This window comes from Lupinus angustifolius, unplaced genomic scaffold (genome assembly GCF_001865875.1).
Source record: "Lupinus angustifolius cultivar Tanjil unplaced genomic scaffold, LupAngTanjil_v1.0 Scaffold_41_40, whole genome shotgun sequence".
NCBI classification, from domain to species: Eukaryota; Viridiplantae; Streptophyta; class Magnoliopsida; order Fabales; family Fabaceae; genus Lupinus; species Lupinus angustifolius.
Genome location: NW_017721407.1, coordinates 2,615 through 13,943, shown reverse-complemented (window position 1 = coordinate 13,943; position 11,329 = coordinate 2,615). Strand labels below are relative to the sequence as shown.

The 11,329-nt window shown below is 36.1% G+C and overlaps 1 protein-coding gene across 2 annotated transcripts; it reads right to left on the bottom strand.

The window, feature by feature from the left end:
* LOC109338768 (squamosa promoter-binding-like protein 7) lies at positions 1-5,100 on the bottom strand. Of its 2 annotated transcripts, none has more exons than XM_019576074.1 (3): positions 4,131-5,100; positions 2,338-2,459; positions 1-479 (listed from the first exon to the last, which is right to left on the bottom strand). In XM_019576074.1, the coding sequence occupies exons 1-3, from the start codon at positions 4,703-4,705 to the stop codon at positions 235-237; spliced, it is 942 nt and encodes a 313-aa protein (XP_019431619.1). In that variant the 5' UTR covers positions 4,706-5,100; the 3' UTR covers positions 1-234. The 2 variants fall into 2 exon arrangements, with proteins under 2 accessions (XP_019431619.1, XP_019431620.1); XM_019576075.1 differs by having other exon boundaries at positions 1-476.
* Between the last annotated feature and the right edge of the window lie 6,229 nt (positions 5,101-11,329).

The window sequence follows — 11,329 nt, the reverse complement described above, 5'->3', positions numbered from 1 at the left end:
TGCGTATGAGAACATTGCACAAATACTTGGCCACAATTAGATATGCATGCCTTAGAAATTATTACCAACACTAACTAGTCTTGCTAGCAAGCTTACCCTAGAAAATAGTTCTGAACTTTATTTTTAGCACAAATTAAAGAATTAAAAACTTGAGACAAACATTTCACTCCACTCAGGCATTGTCAATTCTTGTTCCCTCAACTTTCTAGACAAATTATTTGCCATATGGAACCATTACTGTGTCTGATGAAACATCTGTTGTGGGAAATAATTAGAATCAGGTTGGATCTGCACCTTGAAATCTTCTACTGCTTGGTGGTGTAAATGCCATTCTCTCTCTGGGACAAGTGGCCTAGCCATGAGTGCAGCACGGTTTTCTTCTATTAATTCGTGTAAGGCTGCCCTACATCTTATGGAGAGATCAACAGGAGAAACCCAAGAGTTACTCCTAGATGGCAGAAGAGAGAGAGCACAGCCTGCTGATAATAAGTATGGAAAATCTTCAACCATCAACATATTGCCTAACAAAAACAAGTTCAAAATACTTTACCCATTTACAATTACATGGTAGGCAGAAGCAGTGGTACTGATATGAGTATAAGATACTATCACGAGTTTTAAATTGCGATTGCGGTAACAATTGCAATTACCATGAATGCGGTTATTGCGGTCGTTACGATATGGATTGCCGCCGTTGCAGTGTGAATTATTTTGTGATTAAAAAACTATTTTTGAATTCGATGCGGCCTGATGCGGTTGCATTGCGGCCCAATACGGTTACGTTGCGGCCTGATGTGACCGCATCATTGTGATTTGGAATCACACCGCAAATTGCAGTGTGATGTGATTGCAACAGTCACTGCAACCGTAATATTTAAACCTAACCTATTTTTAAAAAAGGTCTGACCTGACCCGTCATAGGCTATGTACTAAGCCCCTGTTAGACGGCCTAACTTGTTACTACCTTTATAATACTTAATTAATTGAATGTTATGCCCTTCTCTTGGTTTCTCCCTCTTAAAATACTCTTTTATGATAGTTTGAGTGCTTATGAGGTATCAAAAAAACATTTTAAAAATATGAAAGAGTTTACAATGTATCTTTTCTCTCTTTCTCCCTCTTAAAATGCTTTTAAGGTGTCGAGTTTGTAATTTTATTTACTTTTCAAACAAATAATTCCAATACTCTATGAACATGTCTCAATGAAGTATAAGAGAGTTTTAATATCAAATACGTGAAATATATTGAAGTATATGTGCTTCATAAGTATGCGATACCAATTTTGGTGCATATACTCAGTTCTATATTGTTTATCAATTTTTACATTATTATTATAAGACTTATTGTATGACAACTTAAGTACATATAACTATGGACCCACCACTAATATTTCACAAATCTGTAATAGTTTCATTAATTTAAAAAAACACCCAAATTGTAACGATCTTCCTCCTTCACACGACCACCTAGTTATGATGAACATTATTTCTCTTTCCGACTTACCTCATTCTTATAGTTATATACGAATGAGATAACATGTCTCTACTAATATAAGGCCATTTTTAGTGCAGGAAGAACATGTCTGCTAATATGAGTGGTGGATGAGAATCCTCTCTAGTCATTGAAAACAATCTAATCTGAACCTAACATATTTATTAAATAGATATATGTTGAGATGATATAAATAAGCTTTAACATAGATGTAAGGTTAAGATCGACTGAATAATACTTTGCTATTTTCCAAGAAGACCATGATATTTTGTTATAGTAAATATGTTTTATAATTAATAACTAGTAGTTAAATTGAGTCATAAGTAAGCCCATTATCTTTAAAAGAAAAGAAAAAAAAAAGTAAACAAATTTAACTGAAAAAACCCTATATCATTAAACACACAACATAATCTTTTTAATTTAGTGAACACACCACTTTAGAAAAAGAGTCTTATCAAGAAACTCATTTTATTATAATTTCAATTAATTAATATTTTTTATATTCAAAAAAGTCTTATCAATATTTCAATATTTAAAACCAACAAATAGAGAAAATAAAATATAAATGAAGTATATTTTTATCATTTTATGCACATCATTATTCTCTCCACTTTCTCACCAAACTAGAAGAGAGAATTTATGTGGATCTCAAGCATTTTGCATCTCTCTTTCTCTCTTCACCACCAAAGAGAATATCTCTCTTTCTCTTAATTTCTCTTAATCTCTCTTCTAATTCTACTCTACCACAAAGAAAGCTAAGAGAGAAATCAATTAAATTGCATCCGATATCATGATAAAATTGCAATATATATTAAAGATCTAAAATAATTAACTAATATAGTTTACCTTCTGAAGCAGTATTTCTTGTAACAGAATTGTGTGGGTTCTTTCTTCTTCGCTCATTGTGACCTGCCAATCTCCTTCTACAACTCCTCTTTGAATCATCAAACTCTGACACCACATGAAACCTATAAAATCCAAACCTCAAATTCATTATCAGTCTTTAACAATCTCAACTAGGAATTAAGTACTGTTAAGATTATACACAGATTCAGAAGTTATTAAATTATGTAGTTAACTTGGGATATTATCATTAAAATACTCTCATTTAATCCTCATATATTTTTCATAACTAAGAGAAAAATATGAAATAAAAAATCATAATAAGAGATAAATATGAAATGAAAAAGAGAATGTAATAAATTAAAGTATAATCAAAAAATGTAATCAAGTGTAAAATTTTTAAAGCAACAAGAGATTTGATTTTTTTCTTTAAAATGTCAAAACACTAACCTTTAAAGAAGAGAGAGTAATCTTAACACACTAATTAAATTTGTAAATGATGATGATGATAATAATAATAATAATATATAATATGAGTGTAATATATGTAAACGTTAAGTGTGAAGATTTATATACAGTTAGTATATTATTCATCATTAATTTTTTTTGAAGATACAACGATAATTGAAGATAAATGATATCAGAGTGTGTCAAACTCACATATTGTCAGTGCTTTGAAAAAAATTCACTCTGTTCTTCTTATGCTTTGAAAAAAAATAAACAAATCATCCTCAAACCTCTCAACTGTAAAAATTTCCCTTCCAAACTAAGGTCTTCTAAAATTTGAAACATGTTTCACATGACAATGACATGTTTCCCATGACTAAGACAAGGAAATTTATGTATGATATTTTCAAGTATAGTTGGGTCCACTATGAGTAGTCGATGTTATATTGATGCTAGGGCATGATGAAATTTCTATTTTATTTTCATAAGCATACAGTCTTTCTAGTACTAACGTACTTGAGAATAACAACATTTATTGGATCACATAGACATGCCAGCCACACATAGAAAATAATTGGATCAAAGCAAAATTTTTTTAACACAAATTAGGAAAAACAAAAGTTGAGAAAGTTTTTTTTGTGCTATCAAAGGTTATCTCTTGAGTAAGGAGTTAATCTTTTTTGGAGTGTGTGGCTACCCCTTCCAACATGTATCGCTCACAGAAATTGAACCATTGATCTTATGGTTTTTGCAGAGATTAAGTGGAGTCTCACACAACTAGATCAATGCATTATTGATTTGTCTATACATTACAAATTACAATATTTAACACAATTTACTATATTTGACATTTATAGCATATAGAATACATTACAAACATTAGAAAAGTAGGTTGACAAACATAAAAGTTATACCCTATTTTGGTTTTATATATATTATTGAATTATAGATATCTCTTTTCCCTCTTTACTATATAATACTTGTTTGTGTATCTCTCTTCACCATATCAATACCTACCCCTAAAAAGATAGTGAGTTTAACACACCCAACCTTCCAACAAATATAAGTGGAGTGCATTTCCTCTCTCCTAACACATGGTATCAATTTTTTTCTAAAATTCAGATTTAATTATTTTAAAATTAAATAATTTCAAAAAATTTAAATTCATTGTTCTCCCATTCTAACACTAGAGGTCTAAGATAATATTAATTCGTATGATATTTGCAAGGAAACTCCGACACTCACATCAAAATTCTACACCTTCTATACTGAAATAGATTTCATAAATCTCAATTAAGCAAAGATACACATACAAATATATGAGAGAGATAAGTGATAGAATCAATCACCTGCTACATTGCTGACAGAATCTCTGTACCAACCCTAACACCACAACTTTTGGTGCCTTTGAATGCATCTCACAAACCTTATGCCTCCGGTGATAATCCTTCGCGTTCAACAAAGCCACGTGGCACCCCTCCACCTGACACCTCGGTACCGCCGCCGTCAACGACACCGTCTTCACACCACCACTACCACCATCCTTAAGAGCAGCACCACTAGTGTCAAAGTAATTCCTTTTCCCAAGCTTCAAGCACATGAGATGTGGGTCCACATGCACTTTCTGTGACCCATCTCCGCCATACTGATGCGGCTGGTTGTGGCGGTGGTAATGATGGTTTACACCGCCGTTGCCGTTGTGGGGTTGAGGAAGAAACGTGAGAGAGTTTGCTAGGCCTGCCGCCTCGTGGCTGTTGTTGACGGCGAGGGCGTTCTCCGTCGCAGTGATTTGGTGGAATGCGTTCATGACCTTAGAACTAGTAGATGTAGTGATTTCCCATGAATCCCAACCATCACTGTTGCTGTTATTGTTACCACTTTGGTCTCTAATACCTAGACAAAACATGTTCCCTCCAAAATCCATGTTTTTTCCCCTCTCTCTCTCTCTCTATATTTCTCTTTCTATCTCTTTCCTGTTATGTTATGGAGTGGATGGAAATAGGGTAAGGACTAAGAAGTACGAATAGTGTCAAATATTGAATCTATATGTGACCAAAGCCTATGCCCTATGATATTGGTTGATGAAATGATTATGACATGGTTAGAAATGGTAACTGAACTGAAGTGAGATCTATGTTTTATTTTGGTTTGGTTAATCTATTCTGTTGGAGGTAAAAGAGGAAAGAGTGTGGAAGAAAACGGTTTCATAGGCTTCTTTGTTTGTTCAAGTTCAATGGAAGGAGACTTTAAAGTACTGCCAAAGCTGCAAGCTGCAAAGCCTAATCAGTGCTAGTGAATGAATGAGGAGAGATGATATGTAAGAATGGCTGGAGTCCTCTAAATATTTATTTATTACATAAAATAAAAATGAGGAGTTAGAATACTTTCCATTAATGCCACAAAATAACACAAAATATAATATATAGTGATATTTTTATTTTTTTATTTATTATGAAATTATATTTTTTGTCATTAAAAATATGAGTAAAAATATTTATTAATAGAAAAATCTTTATTCAAAAATCAATTATTCAAAACTATAACCTAAGTTTTAATTTTTTAATTAATATAATATATTTTTATTGACATAAAGATACAAGAGTGGAACAAGTAATCTGGACTAAGTATGACATAACAAAAACAAGATAGAGAAGAGGATAGATGATAAGACACAAGCGGATCAGAGGAGTCTTCCGTCAGCTAAACTTGCATAATGATAGAATGAATATATTTATATAATCTTTATTAGTGCTAGCCTCTCCACAGGCAATATGGTCTGTCGACATATTGATCCACATTCAATTTGTTATTATGTAAAGTGTATCATATTTAAGTTATAATTCTTTAAAAAACATTAAATATAAGAAACTCATTATAATGAAGAGAAAATTACTAAGAGATGGGAGGATTGAGACTAGGAGTATAAAAATTTGGATTGATTAGGTTTTTGGTGCATTTTAGTGATTGAACCGATTAATAATATATGGTGTGGTTCCATTCAATTAACCGCAAATTTAACTATAAGAATCGAACTGAACTGTTCTTGAATAATTCGGTTCGATTCCACTGTTTTTCCAATTACTTTTTTATAAAAAATCTTGCATCAATTGAAAATTTAAAATGTATTACAAGAGATATTGTTTATGCATAAAATGATAAACATTACTACTATTATTATAAAAAAAATTGTGAATCATATATAAATGTGTAAAAAATTCAAACTCGTAATTGTTTGTTAGTAATATATATGACAATTATGTAATTGATGGAGAAAAACGAATTATCACATATAATACTACAGTCCACAATTAGTAATACATATATCTATTAGTAATATATATAACAATACAATTCATGATTAGTAACATATATATCAATTAGTAAAATATATAATAGTTACATTTATAACCTTACATTTCACAATTAGTAATACATGTAACAACACATATATAACAATATATAATATATGTTAGTTTCAAGCTCAATATCACAAAAGTTGGAAAATATGTTCCAAATCATAAGACACTAGGAAACAATTTAGTAACTAATAACATATATAATATTAACTTAATAACAATTAGTAACATATATAACACTACAATTCACACAAAAATTGATAATTTAAGCTAGAAAATTGGTTGAAGAATTTCAACAATAATAAAACATCATTCCTTAATTCCTAATATCTATTTCTTTAATATGCGGTTTGGTTTCCAAGGGTTCCTAAATTTCTAAAACCATAAACTGAACCGAACATACGGTTCATTGAAAAAATAACCGAACCACGAAACCGAACTAAACCACATTTTGCGGTTTGGTTCGATTTCATCAATTTCATAATTTAAACCGGAACCACTTACACCTTAATTGAGACTCATTAACATAAGAATACAACAAAAAAAACAATAAAGAAGAGAACCAACTAGAGGTATAAAGTTGTCCAAAAACCTGTATGAAAGGTAATGTGCTTTACCACACATATGTGATTTATGATCTCTTTCACTTTGGTCATGCCCATTCTCTTGAGCAAGCCAAAAAAACTATAAACTTTGTCTTTTCTCTGTCTACCACTCTACCCATCTTCCAAAATTCCATTTTCCTTCAAAAGAAACCATTTTTTTATAGGTTTCAGTTAACCCCATCATTCTTGTTGTATTTATATTATGAATATAGAAATTGAAATTGAATCACTTAATAAAGATGAACTTGAAATTTAGAAGGGAATTTATGTTTGTTTAATTTGATTATCTTGTGTTATCTCCAAATGCAATGAGTGAAACATTTTATCAAATATATTTGGTGTACAAATTATTCATACATTTTTCCTTTCCATGTTACATAAATAAAGAAGAGATAACTGTTACAAATTAGGGAAACAAAAAGGTATCATATTTTAAGTGAGTGATACTTACCTATATGGATGAAGTCATAGTACTCACCTGTATTTTAAAAAGAAGAAGCGATCATAAGGTGTAACAAAGCTATACCTATCTGGTTGTTCTATCTCTCAAAATGTCCATTAACAATAGAACAAATACTAATGGATAGAAAGTGATAGAGAATAGAAGAAAGGTGGATGATGGGAGAAAATAGAAGAAAGGTGGATGAAAAAAACAGTTATGGTTTTGAATGATAATGTACAGTTTAGTTTTCTTATTGATAGGGAGAAACTGCTCCTCGTGATTTTTTTGAGGAGTTATCCAATTAAACACACGTTCTCTTAATAACTTGAAAAAGTATAATATTATTAGTTTTAATTAAGGGTAAATTTAGAACTCAAAATTACACAATAACAAAGTTATAAAGTGTTTTGGCTTTATAAGTTAGTATAGATATAAATATAATACTAGACTCCTTGTTACCCGAAAAGAGAGTTATGTAGATATGTATAGAAAAACCAAAAGATAATGATATTTATATTCTTTAATTTGCACTAAGATTATATTTTTGTCCTTAAAAATACATTAAAAATGCAATTTTTTGACTCAAATATACTATATAATGACATGAATGTAGATCATATGTCCTATTTTTGTGTCTCATTGTGTTCTTATCCAATAAAAAACATCAACTAATTAATAAAAAATCATAAAAATAAGAAAATAACTTCTTTATATTACTTGTTGGAATGTGATTGATTTTCAATATGAAAAAAAGAATTTTTTAGGACATGTAATCCTTGTTTTAGATGGAGACATTAATATGCATGCTGTGCACACCCTCTATGTTTTTTAACTCCCATTAATAAATTTAAATTTAATATTTGTTGTAACCTTGGTTATATAAAATATATATCTCCTCAAATAAATTAATAGTGTCATTTGACCCTTTTTTCTTTTTCAAATTTTTTCCTTCCCAACATCAGTCTTGCAACAAATGCTTCTATGCAACTTCAAAAACCATATTGACAAACTAGATTGTCCTTAAATGAGTCTTTTATTTCTCGTGTTATTGGAAACTTTAATTTGCAATTTCATCTACGAACACAACCTGTAGTTCCACTAAAAATTTTACGTTGTTATCACAGTGTATCTGTGTTCTTTACTAGAACACAAAGGTACGGACAATGGTTGATCAGCTGCTGAGGAAGAAGACGAGGATAGTCGTCGACGTAGCAAGATGAGGTAGGAGAGCTGGACCCGCTGGTGGAGGTACCTGTAAAGGTTCTCCGACGATCAAGTCAGTGTATGAGCTAAGTGAACGAGAATATGAGAATAATGAAGATAGATAGTAGTAGAGTGAGTAATGTTAAAGAGTAAAGAGATTAAGATACTTCCTGTTGGTAGAGATCCCTATTTATAGAAGGGAGAGTTGACTTTGAGCTCTTGGCAGGTGGTGCGACGCGTGGCCGACCAAAGGTATTGTCGGGGGCTGCTTTTCCCGTGTCAGGCGGTCTGTCAGGACCGTACACTGTGCCACTCTTGTCTTTTAGCCTGTGGTTGGTTTGGTAGCCGTTCTGCAGTCTGTCTGCCGTGCTGGCAGGTGGGTTGGTGAGGTACTGAAGGCATGCTGTCTCCTAGGTCAACTCTGGTGGTCCCAAAACGTGGGGCCCACCTCGGCGACCAGATATGTGACTCTTCGGTTCGCCGGGTAGGAACAGTTGCCCCCAGTCTGCCAGGATGCTGGGCGAGCATGTTGGGAGACTCTACCTGAGCTTCGTTTGGTTTGGATGCGGGATCCACCTCGGCGACCAAGCATGTGACTCTTCGGTTCGCCGGGTAGGAACAGTTGCCCCTAGTCTGTCAGGATGCTGGGCGAGCATGTTGGGAGACTCTACCTCTCTCAGGGCGGTCTGATCGTATGAGATTTGGCGACCTGAGATTGGAAGGGCGTTGATTGATCTGGCCAGGGCGCCGGGCGAGGACTGTTAGAGACGCTCCCTGACCCGGTGATTGTCTAACTGGGCGTATTGATCTATCTTGAGCAACTAGGTGCTTCTTGAGATTTTGTGACGTGTCTCCTAGGTTCCCCGCGCCACGTGGTAGGCATTAATGACCTTGGGTAATAGCTGGAGTGAGACGTTTCATCATTACCTATTGTGACCCTTAATGTCCGCCGAACTTTGCCGTGTCATGGGAGTGACCGCTGGTCATTCAACTGCCAGCACGTGGCACGACCTTTGGTTTCCGCCGAATTTTCCTTGTTTTTCGGGTTTCCATTGGATTGTACTTGAGTGTTTTTCTACGGCCTTGATGAGGATATGGATGGGCCTGGTCATTTGGCCCATGGTCCAGGTTCCTCTATAAATATAGGGTCTTGTGACCTTTTCTCTTTTACGTATTTTCAAAAACCCCTCGATTCTTTCCGCGACTTCTTGCTTCCAGCGTGATCTTCTTCTGGATTCTTCCTATTTTCAACTTCTTCAAAAACTCAGGTAACACTCGTTTCTCATGGTTTTCATTTGCGATTACGAGTCTGATTCCGACGTGGAGATCCTTCCTGGACCTCCAACGTGTTTCCGAAAATCGTCGCCTTCGTCTTACGCATTGGTGGAGGTTCTTGAACCGCTGAGCGTCGTCCCTCCTCCTTCTAGAGGTGGAGGTGCGGGGTTTCACTAGATGGGCACCGACGATTATTTGGCCTCACTGTGTGCCAAGTATGGGTTCAATCTGAGTGACAGTTCCGAGTCTGAGTCTGAGTCTGAGTCTGGGTCTGAGTCTGATGACTCTTGTGATGGTAGGTTCATGACGATGCGGACATTTAAGGCAAAGGCTCCTCAACTATCCGTTCCGGTGGAGCTGGTCGGGGAGGACTCCCGATATTGGTGGGTGGACAGAGAGGTGCTCGGGACTCCCAGCACGTTCCCCTATGGGACTCCCCTCAGCATACCTGTGGCTAAAGAAACTTTTCATGGTTTCGAGGCCAGCGCCCCTAGGTCAGGGGGGAGGTTCTGCTATGACTTCGCCGAGGAGAAAAAAGACAAATACACTTTCTTTCTGTACGAGGCGTACATCCAGCGCTTGGGGCTTCGTCTCCCCCTGGAGGAGTGGGATATGCAAATTCTGGTGCATCTGCAGATTGCACCGAGCCAACTGACCCCAAACTCGTGGGGATTAATTCGGGCATTCGAGATAATGTGCCAGGCGGCGGGCATCCCTTGCACTCTAAAGCTGTTTTTTGGATGTTCCGGGTCGGCCACCGCACCAATTTTGATGAAGACAAGGAAGGGCGCCACGGGTGGACGAGTCTGCAATCTCGGCCAAAACGGGGGTTATTCACGCCGTTCTCTTCAAATGAGAAAAAATGGAAGGGTGGGTACTTCAAGGTAAACGTCAGGCGGGCGTGGAATGACTGGTGCCTCAGCAAATCTGGCGAGCCGCGATTCCCCTTTGCCTGGAAGGGGGACATCCATCAACGCCCTTCCAAGAGCTTTTTAGTGGAGAACGAAGACTTATCTCCGGAAGAGGCGAGAGCTGCCCAACTTATAACTTACTGGATCGATGAGGGGGGAATTCTTCCTTACTCAGCGATCCGCGACGGGGGCGGGGCTTTAATGGACATTGTTGGTGGGTGGGCCGGATTTGGACTTCTTTTACTGCTTTGTCTTTATGTATCTGTTTATCCTGTTACTAACGTTTTTCTTCCTCTTTGTGCAGTCGAACTAAAAGCCAAAATGAGTGAGAAGCTGAGGAAGAGCCTGCTTCAAAAAAGGACCGCCGCCCTGGTTAAGAAAGACGCTGCTACTTCCAAGCGTCAGAGAACGTCATCCCCTGTTTCCTGTCCTACTGAGGGGTCCCCTAGTCAGACAGTTGTGCCGCCTTCTTCAAAGAGTGTGGGGAAGTCTGAGAATTTGATGGATCAAGAGCTGGTCCAAAGGGCTCTTGAGACGCCCCCTACTCTGCCTACTGAAACGGTTCTTCTTGCTGATCCTACTGGAAACCCCCGCCCATATCGACTGGGGAAGAAGCCGGTACATCGACGCTCCCTTCCTCTGGGCAGACATCTAGAGAGGATGTTGGTCGTTCCTCTGAGCCAAGCAGGAAGAAAGGTTCTAGGGGGAGTCAGGACCGTATTTCTCCTGTTAGTGTCCCTAGGGCGATTGAGCAGG